Source organism: Mobula birostris, chromosome 21 (genome assembly GCF_030028105.1).
Source record: "Mobula birostris isolate sMobBir1 chromosome 21, sMobBir1.hap1, whole genome shotgun sequence".
In the NCBI taxonomy this organism is placed as follows: domain Eukaryota; kingdom Metazoa; phylum Chordata; class Chondrichthyes; order Myliobatiformes; family Myliobatidae; genus Mobula; species Mobula birostris.
Window position 1 is genome coordinate 9,912,683 of NC_092390.1, and position 23,449 is coordinate 9,936,131.

At 43.0% G+C, this 23,449-nt stretch overlaps 1 protein-coding gene across 1 annotated transcript in view; it reads left to right on the forward strand.

The window, feature by feature from the left end:
- Positions 1 to 13,505: 13,505 nt before the first annotated feature.
- Positions 13,506 to 23,449, forward strand: part of LOC140185579 (mitoferrin-1-like) — a 62,753-nt gene continuing 52,809 nt past the window's right edge. Inside the window, exon 1 of the mRNA XM_072238934.1 lies at positions 13,506 to 14,128. Coding sequence (XP_072095035.1) covers positions 13,775 to 14,128 — 354 coding nt within the window. The 5' untranslated portion in view covers positions 13,506 to 13,774. The remainder of the gene's footprint in view (positions 14,129 to 23,449) is intronic.

Here is a 23,449-nt window from a genome sequence, read left to right on the forward strand (position 1 = left end):
GGTTTATTCTTTAGATGGAGAACATCTGTGTGTGACTTTTTTAACATGGGAATGTAGCCACTATACTGTCCTTGACAGATCAGGGTCAGGGTCCTGTGGCACAGAATACAAGATGACAGGGGACCCTTCACTACTGTAGCCTTCCACCACTTCACTGCCACTGCGATGAGCCATCATCTTCTGTGGTCTTGGTTGAATCACTCTTTATCTGGAATTGCCTCCTTGACCTTACCACCTTGGATGACCCTACCAGGAGCTAAGTTCCAGATGGAGTTGCTCATGGGATCTCAAGAACTCACAGGCCTCTCCACGACAAGGTGATGATCCTCGGAGAAGACTGAGAGACTGCTATGCTCCTAAAGCCTTCACCGCTAATGGTCCAATGGATGTGTTACCTGTATTGTCTCCATCTACCACGACTGGTGTATTGTGTGTAGGGAGTTGAAGGGAATGTGGCCCGTGGAGTCACTGTGTGTGCAGATCTCAGCAGCAACAAAACCCAAAAGATTAACAGTTCAGCATTAACTATATGGACCAAATGGCCTGTTTCTGTGCTGTAGTATTCGATGACTCCCAGGTCATACAGTCAATGAGACACAGAGTCATAGAGGATGGCACGGTGACATCGAAGGCAGCTCATTTAGTGCAATACTTTACAGTGCAATTGGTTAGAAGATCATCTGACTAGTTCCATCACCATGAAAATATCTCAATCACTGCCTCAAACATTGACAATTTTTGCCACCCCCCAGATGCTGCATGACCTGTTGAGTTCCTCCAGCAGATCGTTTGTTGTTCCAAATCCCAGCATCTGTACTCTCTTGTGTCTCAACCACACACAGGGGCTCTGCCTGGAATGTAAGCTCACATTTTTCTGTGAGTTTTCAAAGGGACATTTCCCACATATTCTATTTCATTTTCATTTAACTTTCTAACCTCTTCTTCTGTGTTACTATTATCCCCCTCCCACCCCTGTTTGCTTCTTTCTTACAAAAGTATGCAATTTTTGGAAAAGTTTTGCAAGCAAACAATGTATGAAGTTTTTCGCTCTTTACTTCCTTGTTGACCCATCTCTTTATGAGAAGCCAGGGTGGAAACCATAGCGTCAGAATACTTACCAGCTTTATAGTCACTGACCTATATTGCATGAAATTTGTTGTTTTGTGCCAGCAGTACAGTGCAAAGACATAAAATTACAATAAATTACAAAATAAATAAGTAGTGCAAAAGAAAGCAAGAATAAGGCAGTGCTCATAGGTTCATGGTCTGTTCAGAAATCTGATGGCAGAGGGATAGATGCTCCTCCTAAAATATTCAGTGCGGGTTTACAGGATCCTGTGCCACCTCGCTGGTGGTGGTAACGAGATGAGGGCATGTCCTGGACGCTACGCATCTATTTAATACTTAATTGGCCAGAGGAAAAATACTAGAGATTGACACAGTTGTTTCTCTACTAGGTGGGGAAAGGGCTGAGGTGATGATGGCCAATGGAATGTTCAGAGAAGTGGGCCAAAATCTAGACTGGGAAACAGGTACACAGGATAGAAATGTTTAACGGATTGGAGTACACATTTTCTCATTGCTGGATGATTTTTCAAAAGAACATTGCCTTACGGAATTATACCAGACGCTTTCACCTATGATGTTATGCTGACCTCTTAACCCATTTTTCTGACATCTATGTGCCTATCTATGAGTTTCATAAATGCCCCTAATACATCTGCCTCGTCACCACCTCTGGCAGGGAGTTTCACGTACCTACCACGAGTTTAGAGAACTTTCCTCTGACATCTCCCCTCTACTTTCCTCCAGTCACCTTAAAATTATGGCCTTTGTATTAACCTTTTCTATTCACCCAATCGATGCCTCTTATCATCTTGTACACCTGTATCAAGTCATCTCTCGTGCTTCTTTGTTCCAAAGAGAAAAGCCCCACCTCAGACAATCTATCCTCATAAGACAACAGTTATTAGTTAGTTTGGAGTCTTTAAAAAAGTGACTCACAGGCAATAACTAAAGGTTTCAGAACAGTCACTGAATGTAAACTCCCAAAGACCATACAGAGTAATGACCTCTACTATTGAAGCTGCTTTTTTGTGTTATAAGGATCTACCCCTTAGCAATAATAATCAGAGAAGCACAGAGAGAATCTGTAATTGTCGACAAATGTTGCAGCTGTATAGGACCCTGGTCAGACCCCACTTGAAGTACTATGCTCAGTTCTGGTCACCTCACTACAGGAAGGATGTGGAAACCATTGAAAGGGTGCAGAGATTTACAAGGATGTTGCCTGGATTGGGGAGCATGCCTTATGAAAACAGGTTGAGTGAATTTGGCCTTTTTCTCCTTGGAGCAATGGAGGATGAGAGGTGACCTGATAGAGGTGTATAAGATGATGAGAGGCATTGATCATGTGGATAGTCAGAGGCTTTTTCCCAGGGCTGAAATGGCTAGTACGAGAGGGCGCAGTTTTAAGGTGTTTGGAAGCAGGTACAGAGGAGATGACAGAGTTAAGTTTTTTCACGCAGAGAGTGGTGACTGTGTGGAATGGGCTGCCGGCAACGGTGGTGGAGGCAGATATGATAGGGTCTTTTATAGGTACTCCTGGATAGGTACACGGAGCTTAGAAAAATAGAGGGCTATGGGTAATTTCTAAGGTAAGGACATGTTCGGCACAGCTTTGTGGGCCAAAGGGCCTGTATTGTGCTGTAGGTTTTCAATGTTTCTAAATACTATTATTGTTTCAACAGAAGAACACATAAATTTACACAGTCTACTAATCCATTTTTCTAACATCCATGTGCACACCTCCTAAGTTTTCCCTGACCCTCCATGAACAGTCAATGAGGAGAAAAGGTATCACTTGGGAAATGTATTACACTGGCCAGGCATTCCCTGTGGTCCTGCTCCAATCTTCACGTATCCATGGGGTTCTCCACATCTGTGAAGGTTGGTCTCTGGAGAGTTATCACTCTCGTATTTGAAGCTCCTCTTATAGTGTTCCTCATCAACTCAAATGATGCATCTCCCTTCCATTAGCTCAAGGTCACCTGACCTACCTGGATCAACTTCTCATCGGCTCTGGTCCAGGTCAACAACCGGCATCGTTCTATGGTCTGTGCCCCCAGCCATGTGCCTTTGTTCTTTTCAACAGTGACTGGTTCAAACCAGTTAAACTAGGTGATTTAGATACTCAAGTCAAACAAGATTACGGATTGTTTCAACTGCAAACCTGCCACTTTACATAACAAAAAGCTACAGGTTTAGCAGGTTATTAGCTGAAATGACTTGTGTCCACATTCCATCGCTCTGATTAAGTTATCTCAGAGCAAGAATCAATTCAAACAGTTCACAAAATGGGGGGGGGGGGGAGACTGCAAGGCTAGTTTCACAAAATGGCCGCCTCCATTCCTGTTCACTGAATTTCATTCCTTCTGGCCAACAGTGTTGTGCTGGTCCACACAGCCAAGACTTGTACAGCACAGAAACAGGCCACCATTGTCACCTGAGTAGTTCTACTTCATTGCCCATCCCCACAATACTGTCGCAAATTTTTCTTTCAAATAGGATTCAATTCCATTTTGAAAGTTACCAGTAAATCTATTTTCACCATCCTTTCATTGAATTCACTTTATTTCCTACATCCTCCACATACATGAGGAATAAAAACCTTTACGTTACATCTCCATCTAAATGTGCAATGTGCAATCATAGTAATTTATAATAAATAGAACAGTCAATGTAATACAGAGTACACTCAAATCAGCGTCAGTTCATCAGTCTGATGGCCTGGTGGAAGAAGCTGTCCCGGAGCCTGTTGGTCCTGGTTTTTATGCTGCAGTACCACTTCCCGGATGATAGCAGCTGGAATAGACTGTGGTTGGGGTGACTCAGGTCCCCAATGATTCTACAGGCCCTTTTTACACACCTGTCCTTGTAAGTGTCCTGAATCATGGAAAGTTCCCAACTACAGATGTGCTGGGCTGTCCGCACCACTCTCTGCAAAGTCCTGCGATTGAGGGGAGTACAGTTCCCATACCAGGCAGTGATGTAGCCGGTCAGGATACTCTCAATTGTGCCCCTGTAGAAAGTTCTTTGGATTTGGGGGCACATACCAAACTTCCTCGACCGTCTGAGGTGAAAGAGGCGCTGTCGTGCCTTTTTCACCACACAGCTGATGTGTACAGACCACATGAGGTCCTCGGTGATGTGGATGCCGAGGAACTTGAAGCTGTTTACCCTCTCAACCCCAGATCTATTGATGTCAATAGGGGTTAGCCCGTCTCCATTCCTTCTGTAATCCACAACCAGCTCCCTTGTGTTTGCGACATTGAGGGAGAGGTTGTTTTCCTGAAACCACTGTGTTAGAGAGATGACTTCTTCCCTGTAGGCCACCTCGTTATTGTTTGAGATAGGGCCAATCAATGTAGTGTCATCGGCAAATTTAATTAACAGATTGGAGCTGTGGGTGGCGATACAGTCATGGGTATACAGGGAGTAAAGGAGAGGACTCAGTACGCAGCCCTGAGGGGCTCCTGTATTGAGAGTCAGAGGGTTGGAGGTGAGGGAGCCCACTCTGACAACCTGCTGGTGACCTGACAGGAAGTTCAGGATCCAGCTGCACAAGGCAGGGTCAAGGCCGAGATCTCTGAGCTTCTTGTCGAGCCTGGATGGAACTATGGTGTTAAATGCTGAACTGTAGTCCAGGAACAGCATCCTCACATAAGCATCCTTCTTCTCCAGACGTGTAAGGACAGTATGTAGAGCAGTGGCTACTGTGTCATCTGTCGATCGGTTATGTCGGTAGGTGAATTGTAGGGGGTTCAGTTTGGGTGGTAGCATGCTGCAGATGTAATCCTTGACCAGCCTCTCAAAGCATTTGACCATAAGACCATAAGACAAAGGAGCAGAAGTCGGCCATTCGGCCCATCGATTCTGCTCCATTTTATCATGAGCTGATCCATTCTCCCATTTAGTCCCACTCCCCCGCCTTCTCACCATAACCTTTGATGCCCTGGTTACTCAGATACCTATCAATCTCTGCCTTAAATACACCCAATGACTTGGCCTCCACTGCCGCCCGTGGCAGCAAATTCCATAGATTCACCGCCCTCTGACTAAAAAAATTTCTTCGCATTTCTGTTCTGAATGGGCACCCTTCAATCCTTAAGTCATGCCCTCTCGTACTAGACTCCCCCATGATGGGAAACAACTTTGCCACATCCTCTCTGTCCATGCCTTTCAACATTCGAAATGTTTCTATGTAGTCTCCCCTCATTTCTCTGAACTCCAAGGAATACAGTCCAAGAGTGGACAAACGTTCCTCATATGTTAACCCGCTCATTCCTGGAATCATTCTAGTGAATCTTCTCTGTACCCTCTCCAACGTCAGCACATCCTTTCTTAAATAAGGAGACCAAAACTGCCCACAGTACTCCAAGTGAGGTCTCACCAGCGTCTTATAGAGCCTCAACATCACATCCCTGCTCCTATACTCTATTCCTCTAGAAATGAACGCCAACATTGCATTCGCCTTCTTCACTACCGACTCAACCTGGAGGTTAATCCAAGTCCCGTTGCATCTCTGAACTTTGAATTCTTTCCCCATTTAAATAATAGTCTGCCCAAAATAATAGTTTGCTTATTATTGAGTTGAGTGCGACAGGATGCCAGTTGTTCAGGCTTGTTACCTTGGTCTTTTTTGGTATAGGGACAATGGTGGATAATTTGAAGCAGGAGGGCACTCTTCACTGGGAGAGGGAGAAACTAAAAATGACAGTAAACACACTTGCCAGTTGTGCTGCGCACACCCTGAGTACTTGCCCTGGGATGCCGTCCAGTCCCACAGCCTTGCGACTGTCCACTCGTTGGAAACATCTGTGTACCTCAGCCTCAGAGATGACCAGGTTGCAGGTTGTAGCCTGCTGCATTCACCAGCAACTTATATGTGTGTTGCAGGTTGTAGCGGTGGCTTTCCTCGGAGGCTCTGAGTTAGCAACATCGAACCTAGCGTAAAAGCGATTAAGCTCATCTGGGAGAAAGCCACGATGTTGGCAGCACCACATTTGGCTTTGAAGTCTGCGATGGTATGCATCCCTCGCCACAAGTCACGTGTGCTATTCGTTGTGAATCTTGACTCAATCTTGTCCCTATATTGTTGCTTTACAGCCTTGATAGCTTTGCGCAGATCATAGCTGCTTTTCTTGAGCTCTAGTTGATTGCCAAGATGTAAGCTCAATGTCGCGCTTGCACGGAACTATTGATCCAGGGTTCCTGGTTCGGGAAGACCCTGATTGACTTCTGGGGGACAACATCGTCGATGCACTTCCGGATGAAGCACGTGACTCCATCAGTGAACTTGGAGACATCCTCATCATGGAAGATATTCCAGTCGACGTCATCGAAGCAGTCCTGCAGCATGGAGGCTGATTGGTCAGACCAACAGTGGACGGTTTTAACTACGGCCGCCTCATTTCAGCTTCTGCCTGTATGTTGGCAAAAGGCAGATTGAAGGGTGATCTGATTTTCCAAAAACTGGGCGAAGGAGAGCTTTGTACGCGTTGCAGAAGGGTCAAGTGTGTTATCTCCACGAGTGCTCACCTGGATGTGCTGACAAAACTTCGGCGACTTTTGTCAGCGACGCTGAAGGCAGCCTCTGGGTGTGCAGCCTCCGTCATGTTAATGGTCTCGTACAGTTCCTTGAGAGCCAGGTCACTATCAGCCTGCGGCAAAATGTACACCATTGTAATGATAACAGCTATGAACTCCCGAGGCAACCAGTAGGGTCTGCACAGCAGCAACAGGTATTCCAGGTGTGGGGAACAAAAGGATTTGGTTGAATGCACATTATGGGGGTCGCACCAAGCATTGTTGACCATGAAGCATACGTCACCTCCTTTATTCTTCCAGTGAGCTTTTTCAACCTGTCTGCCCAGAACAAGGAGAACCCAGAAGCAAATCATAATGACGCTTTAAAGAAATCTAACTTTCCAAATACTTCATTGGCTAGTTATCCATATAACCCAGTAAACCAGTGGAAATAGTCTCTTGTCTACAATTTCCAAATCATTAATAATTTTGAAACCCTCTGTTCCAAAGAGAACAATCACAGTTTTGCCAGGATCTCAGCAGGTCCAGCAGCATCTATGGAGAGAAATGGACAGTCAATTATACAGTCCATCCATCTCCTTCCATAGATGCTACCTGACTTGCTGAGTTCCTCCAGCCGTTTGTGCAATGCTGCAGATTCCAGTATCTGAAATTCTCATCTCCACGGTTTTCCTTGCCTCTATACATAACTGTAAACATCCATCCTCTATCATTCTGCACAACCTCCTTCACACACTTTGAAGTGTGCTGCACAAAATTGGGCCCAGTTCTCAATTGTGGTTCGCTCTTGTTGGCTACAACACCATTTACAACAATTCCTAGGAAAAGTTCTACTTCCATATTCTACAAATGTAACAAAGCATCTCAGGACTTTCCACAGGTGCATTATAAATCAAGTATTTTGTGCCAAGCTGACATTTTAGGTCAGATGACAAAAGACTTGGCTTATGTGTTTGGTAGAAATGCAGAGAGGATAAGGTGGGGAACTAAACACAGATGAAGACAAGCACTGCTGGTTGTGGCATTACTTCAGAGGGAGAAGATTTAAAGTGTTTCTGAGGCAATATTTTCACACAGAGTGGCAGGTATATGGAATGTATTGGCAGAGGAGGTGGTAAAGATTTAAAAGGATGAGCCAAACACAAACAAATGGAATTTGAGCCAAACACAAACAAATGGAACTAGTTCAGGTGGCAACTGGTCAGCATGTTCACGTTCAAGATTCAAGTTTATTTGCCACACATATGTGGAAACATACAGTAAAATGCATCATTTGCTTTAACAACCAACACACCTGAGAGTGTGGTGAGGGCAGTCTGCAAGTGTTGGACATATTCCAGCGCTAGCAGCGTATGCGCACATTGCTCAGCAGAACACAACAAGCTAAGAACAACAGCAGCAAAAACAAGATATGCTGGCGGGTTAAGATCTGGATGATGTTCAAGCCAGTGTATGCAAAACTATTTAGAAATTTGAAAAAGACAAGAAAATTTTTAAATACGATGCTTTGCTGAACTAGTGGACAGTGAAGGTATGTTACAAAGAGGATGAGTGAATATAACTTGGTATGCACTGGGACACGGTGGAAGAGTTTTGGCAGGCTGATGTTTACAACAGAATGATGGCATCTGGTCACAGGTTTTACATGAATGTTGTCAGGACCTGACGACCTGAGTTATAGGGAAAGGTTGAATAAGTTAGGGCTTTAATTCCTGGAATTTAGGAGAATGAGGAGAGATTTGATGGCGATAGAAAAACTTAAAAGGGCTATAGATGGGGTGGCTTCCTCCCTCTGCTAGCCTGCAGATCATCCTTGGACAAGGCATAGCATCTACTTAGTCCCCCTCCACCCTGATCCGGGTCACATGAAGTCATGGGAGCAGGTGGTGAATGGTCGTACAGCAGCCAAATCTCAGGGTTGCATACTGCTCACATATTTAATAGATTAAATTAGATTAGATTGTGAGGACACTCAGTCCTTGTTTATTGTCATTTAGAAATGCATGCATTAAAAAATGATACAATGTTCTTCCAGAATGATATCACAAGAAGACACAGGACAAACCAAGACTAAAACTGTCAAAACCACATAATTATAACATATAGTTACAACAGTGCAAAGCAATACCATAATTTGATAAAGAGCAGACAATGGGCATGGTAAAAAAAAGTCTCATAGTCCCGAGAGACTCATCATCTCACGCAGGCGGCAGAAGGGAGGAACTCTCCCTGCCATGAACCTCCAAGCGCCACAAACTTGCTGATGCAGCACCATTGGAAGCATCCGACCGCAGCGGACTCTGAGTCCGTCCGAAAACTTCGAGCCTCCGATCAGCCCCTCCAACACAGCCTCTCTGAGCACCATACTCTGCCGAGCGCTTCGACCCTGCCCCGGACGCCGAGCAATAAGCAAAGCCGAGGACTTGGGCCTTCCCCTCCAGAGATTCTGGATCACACAGTAGCAGCAGCAGCGAAGCAGGCAGTTCAGAAGTTTCACCAGATGTTCCTCCATGCTCTCACGTCCGTCTCCATCAAATCAGGATTGTGCACAGCACCCTACTTGACAAATAACAGACATCACCACCGGAGTGGCCGCTGCGAGCTGCGTCGCGCCGCCATCTTCTCCTCCCGAGATTATAATAAATGTTCTTTGGATGTTACGGCATGGCACATAATAATGGTGATAGATAGATACGGTAAATGCAAACAGACTTTTTCCACTGAGGATTGGTGGGATTAGAAATGGAGTTTATAGGTTAAGGGTGAAAGTTGAAATATTTAAAGGGAAACTTGAGATGGAATTTCTTCACTCAGAGGGTGGTGAGAGCATGGAATGAGCCGCCAGTGGAAGTGCTGGATGTGGGTTTGATTGCTACATTTAAGAGAAGTTTGGATAGGCACATGGATGGGAGGAGTGTAGAGAGCTATGGTCCAGATGGATAGAAGTTTGGACAGGCAAATTTTTGGGCGGAGTGTAGAGCCTCATAGATCACATGGCCTCCCGTGTCACATGAGAAATTCAGATGGTTTTACTTTATAAAAACAGAAAGGTCAGAAAGCTCAGATGGCATCTCGATCAGATGATCTCTAACCTGCTGAGTGCTTGCAGCATTTTCTGTCTTTTAATTTCATGTTTACTGTATCTTCAGTTTTTAAAAAAAAATTCACTTTAAATTTGTTTCTGATTTGTTCTGCTTGACATTCTGGCTACCAGTGCCTTTTTATAACTGGCTCACCACCATGCCTTCAACGGGACAGCACGCCGGCATCTGTAATGGCGCAGCTAATCTACAGAAAGACTTAGCAGACGATGCAGAATCAGAATCAGGTTTATTATCACCGGCACGTGTCGGGAAATTTGTTAACAGCAGCAGCAGTTCAATGCAATACATAATGCAGAAGAAAAAAAAATAATAAATAAGTAAATCAATTACAGTATACATATATTGAATAGATTAAAAATCATGCAAAGAACAGAAATATTATATATTAAAAAAATGAGGTAGTGTTCAAGGATTCAATGTACATTTAGGAATCGGATGGCAGAGGGGAAGAAGCTGTTCCTGAATCACTGAGTGTGTGCCTTCAGGCTTCTGTATCTCCTACCTAATGGTAACAGTGAGAAAAGGGTGCTGGAGGTCCTTAATAATGGATGCTGCCTTTCTGAGACACTGCTCCCTGAAGATGTCCTGGGTACTTTGTAAGCTAGTACCCAAGATGGAGCCGATTAAATTTACAACACTCTGCAGCTTCTTTTGGTCCTGTGCAGTAACCCCTCCATACCAGACAGTGATGCAGCCTGTCAGAAGGCTCTCCACGGTACATCTATAGAAGTTTTTGAGTGTATTGGTTGACATACCCAATCTCTTCAAACTCCTAATGAAGTATAGTCGCTGTCTTGCCTTCTTTATAACAACATTGATATGTTGGGACCGGGTTAGGTGCTCAGAGATCTTGACACCCAGGAACTTGATGTAGAGAAGTTTGAAGCAGTGCACTTTGGCAGGACAAACCAGGGTAGGACTTACACAGCAAATAGCAGGCACAGGAGTGTGAGGTGGGACAAGGAAAGGCAGATCCATAACTCCTTGAAAGTGGTATCACAGTTAGATAGGGTCATAAAGAGAACTTTTGGTACATTTGCCTTCATAAATCACAGCACTAAGTAAAGGAGTTGGGATATAACTGAGAAGATGTGTAAGATGTTGGTGAGTCAAAATTGGAGTATTGTGTGTAATTCTGGTCACTTACCTTCAGGAAAGATATTGATAAACATAAAAGAGTGCAGAGAAAAACCACAAGGATGTTATCAGAACTTGAGGGCCTGAGTTATAGGGAAAGATTGAATAGGTTAGGAATTTATATCTTGGAGCACAGAAGCTAGAAAAGAGATCATATAGAGGTATACAAAATTATGAGGGGTAGGGATAGTGTAAATACATGTAGGCTTTTTCCTCTGAGGTTGGGTGAGCCTAGAGCTATAGATCATAGCTTTCAGATTTCGATAGGTCATGTTGTTTGGATGAAAGACGAACGTCTGCCAAAACAAATCTTCTACTCCCAGCTTAAAGAAGGCAAATGTAAAAGAGGCGGACAACAGAAGAGATTCAAAGACGTCTTAAAAGCCAACCTGAAGAAATGTAACATCGACATCAACAATTGGGAAACCAATGCCAAGGACAGGAAACTCTGGCAAGCCATCATCCGAGAAGGAATAACTACTTTCGAAGCCAACAGATGTGCAGAATTAGAAGAAAAGAGAAGAAAATGGAAAGAGAGGCAGCAACAACCAAAGCCCGATCTGCCATCTGGAACTACCTGTCCTGAATGTGGAAGAACTTTCAAAGCCAAGATTGGACTCATAAGCCACTTGAGAGCCCATAAGTAGATCAACAGAATGAAGACCATTATCCTCAACCTCGAGGGATAGCCACGACGACGACTTATCAAACGTACCTACACCAAAACATACAGTGAAGTGCGTTAACAACCAATCCAACCCAAGGATGTAGTGGGGAGCACAAGTGTTTCCACACATCCTGCACCAACATAGCGTGTCCGCAACGCCAGACATACTTAAGGGGAACCTGAGGAGGAATTTCTTCACTCAGAGGGTGGTGCGAGTGTGGAGTGAGCTGCCAGTGGAAGTGGTGGATGCCGGTTCAAATGTTCCATTTGAGAGGAGTTTGGATCGGTACATGGATGAGAGGGGTATTAAGGGCTATCATCTGAATGCAGGTAGATGGGGCTAGACAGCAAAAAAGGCTGGCATTCTCTAGATGGGCTGAAGGGGCTGTTTCTGCGCTGTACTGCTCTATGACTATTATTAATGCATTCTCTAACTGCTTGCCCCTTTGTACTAACTCAATCCATTTATGTTTTGGAATAATCTCTGTGGTATGCAAAACATCTTTTCACTGGATCTTGGTACTTGTAAATCAATTACCAATTAATTCAAGGCAAAGCTAATGCAGAAAGCCAGATGCATATTGACAGATGTTGGCATGAACCACGCCATGGAATCATTGCCCCTTCGGGAAAACCAGTCTAGACTGATGAGAAGGAAGCAGCCCTCTTCGCACAACAACCCTACTGTGCATGGTGACCCATGTTCGCTCTTAAGCTAAGCAGTGCTTCACTGTTAAAATTCTCATCCTTGTATACGAATGGTTCCACCTCTGTTGTCTCCTAAGTAGAACAGAAGTGGGTGTAGGCCAAGTGGAGTGTGGTATCAGCTCTGTCTTCCTGACATATCGTCAGATCAGTTTTCTCCGCATCATTCCTATACTAATGCCATCTCCCTTACAGTCAATACTTTAATGTAAGAGTTATTGTAACATCAGCACCATAAGGCACAACAGGAAGTGAAATAATGGCAAAGGCACAATGAAACGGAGAACATTGAATGAACTTGACTTGTAAACCATGACGAAAATATATTTTACAATGAATTGTTCTGGTTGGAATGCAACGCCGGGTGATAGAGGAGGCAGGTTGAATTTTGTATTCACAAGAGAGCTGGGTAAGTATCCAAAAGAATATACAAAGCCATGGAGGAAGAGTGGAGAGGAGCTTTCAGATTGCCATTATAGACCAGATGGACCAAATGGCATTCATCCCACCTGTAACTGTTCTATAACTACATACCGTATTTTTATGGTGGTAAAAAGAAACCTTAGACTTGTGACATGTCAAACATTTTCCTTAATTTCGACATCCCCAAGTGATTACAGGATTTGAATCTGTTGAAACCTTGGAATCCACTTAAAAGTATGATTTTACTAGTAATCACGTCATTGTCAGTATTGCGCATTCCCATACTTCTTGCAATAACAACATGTTTACCATGTGCACTTGCACTTTACGAAATCGGGGCGTATAACCTTTCCCCATCTCCCTGTCCTTGCTCGGAATACTTGAACCTCTCTCGCCGGAGCAAAAAGACCCACTAATCATGTGACAAGGTTTCCCGCCACTGATTGGAATACGTTCCTCGTGAACATTCACTGCCGGCCGGGCCTCTCTCGCAACCCAGCCTCATTACGCGAGTGACGCGGAAACCGACCAACCAGACGGAGAGGAAAAAGAGGCGGGGGCTAACGTCGGCACGTCCGACCAATCACCGTCAGAGAGAGGGCGGGGCACCAGCCCATCAGGTTAGGTTGAAAGAGAAAACATGGCCCTCCAAGGCGTGCAAGTTGGCCGGTGGAGGGTGGGAGGGAGGGAGGAGTCCCATGCCGAATCCGCGTTGATGGACGGAGGATCTGGCCAATCGAAAGGGAAGAGCGGATGTCGATGACACGGGTAGACCAATCGGCAGGCACTGAAGCCAGCAGGGCAGGCATTTGCGGGTATTCCCGCCCTCGGCCGGCGGAAGTTCGGTTGGGCGGGCGCGGAGGGGTTGGGAAATCGAGGTACGTCACAGCGAGTGGCCCTCATTTTGCCCCCCTGCCCGCTGCAAGTTAGGCCAGCAGGATGGCGGTGGTGGGGCAGGAGGGGAGAGCGGCTATTTAAAGTAGCCGGCGCGTCGAGTGAGCCCAACGTGAGAGGGCAGGACGCTGGCCAGAGCTGGTGCTCGTGGAAAAGATCGACAATTAGCAGTACGGGGCTTGGTCGGAGAAGGGAGGAAAATAAAGCCGAGGCTTCGCCACCAAGTTTTTCCCCGATGGAATTTGAACATGAAGGGGTGAGGATTAAAGTAACGGAGCGGGCCGAAGCGATTAGCAGCGGGAACGGCAGTGCCAGCAGCAGCGGGTCGGGTATCGCGGGCAGCTCGGTGGCCATCGCCCGCAAGTCGCCAGTGCTCGCCACGCCGCCTCCTTTCTTCGACATCTTGGTGAGCCCGCCGCCCCCAGCCAGCTGCTTCCTGAATATTATGGACAATTTCTCGGATGAGAACAGCAGCGAGCCCGAATACGAGAGCCTCCCCGAGACCGCTTCCACATCCACGCACATGATTGCCGGAGCCGTGGCCGGAGTCCTGGAGCATTGCGTGATGTACCCCATCGACTGCGTCAAGGTATCGACAAGCCTTGCCCTCCGCTGCCTGACCTGGGAGGGGGACCAAAGCCAGCCCATTGGCAATTGGACCACCCAATGAGTTGCATGCATGCTGTGCAAATTTCGTCTTGCAGAGGATAGGGGATAAGCTTATACTTAATAAGTGCCAAGTTGCTGATATTTTCGGAGAGTTGAGTAAGCCAAGTTTTGCGTTGTGCATTGTGATGGCACTGCTTTTGGAAGTTATCTTTAGAAAAGTGGATGTAAGAGGATACGGCAGGCGAGAATTTTGTGGCCGGACTTTGGAGAAGGTCAAAGGGGTCTATGAATTTTGGCGTGTTTCACCTTTCAAATTTCAACGGGGGTGGGTGGGAAGGGGATTAGTTTACTTGGAAGTCAGCTTCATTGCTTTAGTATGTCAATTCTGCTCCTCCTGTACAATTGTAGTCTATTTTGGGAGTATTGTTTGAAATGCAGATTCAAATGCAAATCTTCCTAAACGATAATTTCCATTTTTACGATTTATAGATGCTTCTGCTTTAAATGTTTTGGTGGTACTTAATTATATCTGTCAAGTTAAGAGGTGGAGAGTGATAATTAACTTTAAGCTTCAGAATGAGTTCTTTTTGGGCAGAATGACGTTGAGAAATGCAAATACACTCTTGGTTAAATTGAAATTAAGTACCAGTTAGGTCATTCAGAGTAATTGTATAAACTCGTGGGATTTTTGTTCATCAGTTTTTGTTGTATTTGGTTGACAGAAATGGTATTAAAGCTATCTTTATACATTATCTTATTCCTGTAAACTTTTTTGTAAAGGTCCTATAATTCCTCATACATCAGGATAGCAGAGGCAAACATACAATGCATATTAGCTGTAAAACTGGAGACTTGGGGTATGTCAGGTATTTAGGTAGTGGTGGTGTGGTGAAAAAGCAGAATCACAAGTAGTGTTAGCAAAATGATACAAAAGATCCAATTGCTTTTCCAGCAAATTGTGCATCTTTTAGTGTGAGAATACACCTTTAAATTTATTAAATTGGCATCTAACACCTCAGAAGTTTGTGTTTGCAAAAACTAGGTGACAGCTGTTAATCAGTCTTCAGAAAATAGTGTATTGGAACTCAATTTCAGGTATGTTTGTGGATTTCAGTGTAACTTTGCCAAAACAATAATGGGTTAAAGCTCATCCTCTTTAACCCCTGCATTTCACTGGTTTTGACTAATTCTCATGATTTGGTGAATCTAGTACCTGTAAGTTCAGTTATTGTGTTAGGCATCTGTTTGAAACTTGCTACTCTCCCTCCACCAGCAGAACTTGAGAAGGCATACAGTAATTAGGTGGTGATCCAGCTTAACTTGATCCTGTTTTAACTTCATTTGGAGAGAAGGTAGTAACATTTTGGACATTTTCAGGTTTGAATGTTTGCTGTTTACAGCACTATCTTAATTGTAGCCAAGAGGGTACGATTCAGCTCTTCTATAGTAAGACAGACTGAATTTGATACTTGTTTGGTTGGTTGCCTTTTATTGTAGCAGTTATTAAAATAGCTGGTTTAAATATTTTGTATTGTTTCTATAAGCTTTCATCAAGGCCATGTCTGTGAAAGTAGACATTGGCAGCCATTTTGTTTGAGGATAATCTTTCTAAAGTGGATTACAGCTGTTGTGCACCTCTATTTTAATAGCTCATTGGTGCTCCTTGAGTCTCACAAGGTATATTGAAAGCATGTGAATGCTTTTTGGGTGAATAACTTGTCACATCACTTAACATAAACAATAAAACAGTTATCCTTGGGACGCTCTTTCAGCATTGTCTTTGTGCTCAATCTATATTCATCACGTGAGGTGATCTTAAATTAAGATGAGAGATCTGGCGTTCATGTAGTGCCATTTTTGAGGCCGTGTGAGATGGTTCTTTATGGGCAGTGAATTATATTTTTGAAATCCGGACTCTTAATATAAAGGTGAGGGTTCTTAGTCTTAGGACCTGTCTGAACATTTTTTTTTGGGTAATACTATTATAAAATATTTAGGATATTTGCACTAGGAAGATGAAGACCTCTTCATTCTATGAACTTGAACTTCAAAACTCAATTCTAGAAAGATAATTATCCATTTGGTTGGATTTGTCAGATCGATCTGGAATTATTAAAGTCATTGGATTTCTAGGGTATTCCAAATCTCATTCTATTCCAGTTGAAGTTATTGAAGACAGAAGCCTGTTAAACCTGGTGTAATTCTGCTTACAGATTACTGTTACTGCAGCTGCAAAGTACTTGTTTCAAGCAGTTGTGTAACTTTAATATACAGAGTATCTACCCAGAAACACACTGGAAAATCTCTTTGGTCCAAGGAAGAATGTGCATAGTGAGTGTGTTTATATAAAAATACAATGCTGTTACAGAAATTACGATTTTAAGTAATTATCCTGCTGTGCATCTGAAGCAGCATTTTCCCATTTGACTGGGGGTAATTGGGGGGTGGGGTCATATTTAAGGAACAGTGAATACCCTGTTTTGTGTAGCATGTAAAACAAGCAGCTGTGGAAATCTGGCTGAAGAGACTGTTTCTGCAATGAAATATGTTCTCTTCATAGTTAAAATGGATGTTGTCTATATATTGGTTATCTTGAGTTAAGGGCGCAGTGATGCTTTTAATGTACTAGATTTGCATTGTTTAAATACCTGTTTGCTCTAGAATTTGTTTTCAGTAAGCATGGGGTAAGAGTATGTGTTGAGTGTTTTATTCATTGTGCCAATGTGCTGCCAAGGAGAACTACTATTGTACAGGAACGTTTGTAGTAAATCAAATAAATCAAGTTCTTTGCATGCCAGAATTACAGCTTTGGTTTATAATGACCTTGTGGACCTTGAATGACAGCTAAGAGACTGGTTCAGTCCACTTGCAAAAGGTATACAGTTGAACAAGTGTGAATAAAAAATATACTGTTGTCTCTTAAGACTAGATGACAACATTTCAAACCTAAGCTGTGCACAAACATGCCAATTTCTACTGCAACCCCTATGTCCTGGTCAATATTTATCCCTTAACTAATGTTTTAAAAATAGACTATCCAGTTATGGTAACACACATCAAAGTTGCTGGTGAATGCAGCAGGCCAGGCAGCATCTCTAGGAAGAGGTACAGTCGACGTTTCGGGTTTCAGTCCTGACAAAGGGTCTCGGCCCGAAACATCGACTGTACCTCTTCCTAGAGATGCTGCCTGGCCTGCTGCGTTCACCAGCAAATTTGTGTGTTGCTTGAATTTCCAGCATCTGCAGAATTCCCTGTGTTTGTTTTTATATCCAGTTATGGTAATTATTTGTGGGAACGAAAATTGTTCAAGTTTCTCAACTTAAAACAGTATTGCATGTGCCATGCACTGAAGTAGCTAAGTGTTTTGAGACTTGAATGAGGTGCAATGAAAAACGTTTTCAAGTTGATAGGTGAGTTTGTATTATGCTTCTGCTATGGGTGCTACAGAACAGCCGACTTCTGTGATAATGGGGGGTTTGTTGGGAGGATGCTTCATGTTCTTGGCCATGTAGAGACTTTGCTAAAAGTAGCCTTATATTGAATGATGCGTTCAGCGGGGGTGGGGGGATGTTATGCAGAAAACACTAGTGCATTTTCTCTGCTGTTGAAGTCTGGCATGGTAATTCTGCCTGGAGATTCATCATGACTTGCAGTTTTCTGATATCCAGGGGTGTTGTCTGTCTTGCATAATAAATTCTGTATGGTAATTAGCGTGCATGAACTTGCTATTACTGGGGAAACCATGAGCTTAAAATAAGGACAGTGATGTAAAATCCAGATCCTAGGGCGCAAATATCAGATTATGAAAGATGCTTGGCACAAGGAATCAGTGTCTTGAGAGCAAACTAAGCAGTAGAGTAATTTGATTTATCAAGTTGTATAACTTTGGAGTAGAACAAGTGACTATGATCTATGCACATCATGGACAAAGTTCAGATCACACAGGACCAGATAGATGTGTGGGGGGGAATGGAATTACCTGATCTTAGTCATTGATTTCCAGTAGGCAGATAACATTTATATGTGTGCAAGCTATTCTTGATTTCTTCACTGAAACAGAAGAAATAATCAAGTTTGTGCTTAATGAGGATTAGACAGGTCCTTGACAAACGTACTCCTCTGTTGAGTACTTCCCCTCTGCTCCACACTGAACAATAAGAATCGAGACTCTTTGAAAATGCTTTTTATGATTTTCATGAAAAGTTTGGATAAGCATGTGGATGGGGTATGGAAAGCTGTAGGTCCAAGTGCAATTGAAACTAGGCAGAATGTTTGGCATGGGATAAATAGGCCAAAGGGTCTATTTTGTAGTCATGAAGAGCAACATTTCTGCTTTCAGTTGTCTATATCTACTGAGCAATGTGTTCTACTTTTTTGGTTTTTTTGGCTCCATGGGTGGACCTTCATTTAGCATCTCAAAAGCATTGAAGGAATTTCATAATATCTGTCCTCTGAATTACCTTCTCCCTGGTCAGTATTGTGTTCAATCAGCTGTGGTGGACAGGACATGACTGTAAGACTGGAACAGCATTTCAGGATTGAGTAAAAGCTCCAGAGACAACTCAGTGGTACACCTTGTAAGAGCTGCTCCCTCAACACCAGAGACCTGAGTTCATTGTTGACCTTGAGTTCTGTCTGTGGAGTCTGCGCATTCTCTATGTGACTGCATAGTTTTCATTAATCAGTGGCAAAAATGGGGTTGGGTGGAGAGTTGATGGCAATAGTGTAGAAGCAATGTAATTATGATCTACACTGACTATGAAAATGGCAGACAAAACATGCAACAGGCCCTTGGCCAATGTTTCCAGTACAAAAAGAAATATTTGGGAATTGCTGACCCATGATTAAGCAATGGTGAAAGTCCAATAGATGCTGAGTCTCATTACAGTGAGATACCTGCATGCAATGATAGCTTGGCCAAACCAACCATGCCCATCTTGTGAATTATCCCCCTCCTATTTGAATCAATTTGTGGTTCTCACATAGGAAATTTTAGTCTGCACTCGAAAGAGTAGATATAGTTAGAGTAAAAGTGCATTATTTTTGGGTGTTTGATTTTTTTTTTTCCCCCCTTGATGTAAAATCTTAATGTCCTGTTGATTTAGTGAAAATTAAGACTGGTTCAGTGAGGTGGAAGAATGTGCTGCATGGCAGCTTGAAACTTGCTGCTCTCAAGCAGCCCATTTGTTACTGAGTGAATTTCTTCCACCATAGTTTGGAGTGGCCTAGTCCCGGACTAAGCCACAAGATGACTCAAACAGAGTCATCAGTCATTATGACAAACAAGCACCCTCATCCAGAAACCTTCTGAACTCTGAATACTTTTTATTCTTGAGGCTGAGGGTTACAGCAGGTAGTTAAATATACATTCAGTAGTTCCAGTGGCATAACTGAAACATTTAGTCTGGTGATTGTCATTCTATGTGCACATATTGTCCATATTGAAATGCTTGCTGCAGCAACATCGCAGACACATAGCATCATATAAGCAGCATTCACAAATAAACGGAAGGCCAAATTTTACATGAAAACAATTGTCTATTGTAGTGCAAGTGTCACTATACTGAGGTAATGATTGAGCGTTGTGCAGGCTGGTTCTAAACCTAACTGGTTGAAGTGAAGTTTCTGTTCTTGAACCTGGTACTTTTAGGGCTTAAGGGTTCAGTGGCTGCTGTCTGATAAATGCAAGAAAATGGCATGGCCTGGTTGATGGGAATCTTTGAATGTCACCTTCAGGCAGAGCCTCCTATAGATACTTCTGATGGTTGTGGATGCAATGTGCCCATGATGTATTGGGCTAATTCCACTATTCTCTGCAATTTACATTCCTCCATGTACTAATTGCTGTGCAAGACAATGCTGCCGTCAGGATACTTTCAGCAATAATCTGCAAGTGTTTGGTGACATGCCTAAACTCGCCTTCTAAGCAAGTAAAGATGCTGGCACACCTTGATTCCTGGGTCCAGGACAGGTTATCTGATATGTCAACATCCAGGAATTTAAAGCTTCTGGCCATCTCAATTAGCGGTACAGACTGGTTTATGTCCCTTTCTATGGTCAGCTGGAGCTAGTTTAGTTTTGCTGACATTTGAGAGGTTGCTGCAGCGCAATTCAACAGGGTGCCCTATCTCACACTTGTGCATACTCACTGATCTATTAAACAGCAGTCTTTGGTGAAAGTGTATAGCATTAGAATAGTGCTTAGTTACATGGGGGTGTGTGTGTACAGAGCAAAGCCAGGAATTTAGCATATATCCTTTTGCATTTGTTGATGGTCAGCAAAGATTTTCTTGTCATCCTTACTGAGGTCTGTTGTCAGAAGTCCAGTTGCCGAGGGATGTACAGGTCTTGTGCTTGAGCTTGGATGGGACGATTGAACACAGCTTGGCATTTGACACAATTAATAACCTGTTGGTATCCTGTTCTCCAGGTGGACTAGAGCCAGAAAATAATGACAGTATAGTTGCCATCAAATTGTTCCATTGAAGTGGTGCACATAGTAATTGAAGCAATACCTCTGAATAATTCTATTTAGTTTTGTTTTAGAGGATGCAGATCAGGCCCTTCCAGCCCAGTGAGTCACATTACCCACCTTTTTAACTCTTTCCTAATTGCAGGACGATTTACAATGACCAGTTAATCTACTGTTAGTCTTTGGACTGAGGAAAAAGTGGGACCCAGAGGGAAACCCGTGAAATCGCAGGGAGAATGTACAAACTCCTAATGGGTGGCACTAGAATTAAACTCCAGCTCTGCCCTGAGCTGAAATAGTGTTGCTCTAACTGCTACATTTCAGGCATCTTCAGGACAAATAATATCCATAGGAATTACTGAATTTCCCAAGTGTGGAAAATAGGCCCTCTAGTATACAAATATCCCATTTATTTTTAGAGCTTAGATGTGACCATTTGGATATACTAAGTGACAATCGGGCCATTTTGAGACCCCTTTGATCTCTAGTACACTAACTTAGCTTTAAAGTCAGTTTAAAGTTTCCCCCAATGTCTGAATTTGCCTGATGCAGCTAATGTTTTATGTTTATAACGTGTTCATTAAGTGGTTTCCCGTAGATTGGTAGCCTTTACTCTTCAGACAGTACTGTTTGTTTATAAAGCTGTTCTTTTAATTTCAAAACTGATTACTATATTTGTACAAGTTTTATTTTGAACACTAGTTCTCTTAATTGATGCCTATGCTCAGTTTAGTTCCTGAGTTAATGTTCTACTTCTAACAATTGGTAGTGAGGCAGGAGATGCTATGAATGGGCTGTTACAGGGCTTCTGTATTTCTTTAATTTTGCGTGACTTTGTCATTCTGTTTTAGATTTTTGGGTAGCTTTCTTTTTGCAAATCTTGCCGTAGTGCAAATTAGGAGTACTAGTTTTAGGTTGTAGGCAATATGGCCTGCTCAAGGGTACTGGCTGTGGATAACTGAAACCTCATTACTGGAAATATCAACCTGGTAGATGCTGGTTTGCTTATGCTGCAGTGGATTTGGAATTTTTTGGGTTTAATGTTGATTGGCAACCTTTGACCTTGGGGTTGAGTTTGATCTTCAATTGCTGATCTAACTTGACCTTAAAAGCTCTTGCCTTTTCCTGTATTTCAAACTTTCTCCACTTTTGATATTTCGGTTTCTACTTTTAACCTGTGTATATTTCCATCTTTATTACTTCCTGTAGAATATTTAAAGTCAAGGTAGCTGTAACAAATTTGAGTTCCTCTCTGGGAATCAGAATCGCAGAGTGGGAGATGGCAATTCAGCACAGACAGCTAACTCTTTGGCAGTAATTCACTTTTTTCCATTGCCCTTTTTGGATTAGCTATATTTTTCAGACATGATTTATTAAGTTCCCTTACACTTGGGTTGATAAAATTTTTAATTTATTTCCGGCATTTTTATGAATTTCTAGTCAGCTGTGAATACCCATGTCAGTTGTTTATTTATAAACTTTAAAAATCTGAGGGGCTTCAATGTTCTTCCCCCCCCCCCCCCCCCCCCCCCCCCCAGTGTTTTGACTACTGAGCTGAAAGCTAATCAGCCTTGGTAATGGAACTAGGCCACAATGGACTATGATTTTTTTATATGAATATGGCATCCAATGATGTGCAGTGCATGATTGTTCACCCGTTCAGTAAGTAAGCAGTGCTTTGAAGAAAGTAGAAAACTGTGGTATGTTGGATTTGCAGCTAGCTTTGAGGAAGTAAATCTTCAAAAGGAGAAAACTTGTCCAATTGTCAGGACCATTGCTGGATCCTCCACTGTGGCCACCAGTCAGTATGCAATTTGCAGCCTGTTGTTGTTGGTACTTACATGAGCGTGATGGGCAAGGATCTGATGTGAACAACTTGGAACAGTCTTGAGTTAACTGCATTTCAACAGATTTTCTGATTTGTGGTGTATATTTTAATAAGCAGTTTGCTAAACAGTGGACTGCCATAGAGCATTTTACTATCATAATTGCCTTGTTCAAGGATGCCTTTTGAGAGCAAACAAAGTGAATTTTCCTTAGTTTGGAAGCTAACTTTTCTTTAAAATCTGAGTCTGGTTTGTGAATGTTACAATAGTGATTCTCCCATTTAATTGGAGGTGTAACTTTTTTTGGGATGCATCAACAGGTGGGAACCTGTGATGTATTTTTGTATCTTAGAAAAATACTCCATTCATTCCTTCAGATGAAGAACTTCCTCCTTTATATTCCATAACAAATTGCTGCCTACAGGGAATTTGAGAGCAATCTTAAATAGTCCTGTACTTTTTGGATCACAGTACAGGTGTCCCCTGCTTTTCTAACGCTCGCTTTACGAAACCTCGCTGTTACGAAAGAACTACGTTAGTTCCCCGTTTTCGCTAACAGATTTTCACTGTTAGGGGAAAAAAAAAAAAGCAGCGCGTGCCCTGAGCAGCCGCTTTCCCCTGGATTCGGAATGGCATTCTAGCCGGCATTACTTAAACACGTGCCTGTGAGCAGCAGTTAGCAAGATGAGTTCTAAAGTATCGGGAAAACCTAAAAGAGCTTGTAAGGGTTTTACACTTAGCGTAAAACTAGACATAATTAAGTGTTTCGATTGTGGTGAACAAAGTAAGGACAAATTGAGTTTGGCTTGTGGAAGTTGACGAAGATTATGTTGAGATTTTGGCATCCTATGACCAAGAACTGATAGATGAAGAGCTGATGCAATTGGAAGAGGGAAGGATAGCAATCAAAACCGAATGCAATACTGAACGGACCGAAAGTGAAGTCGTCCAGGAACTGAACGTGAAGCAACTGCGTGAGATTTTCGCTGCAATGATAAAGTAC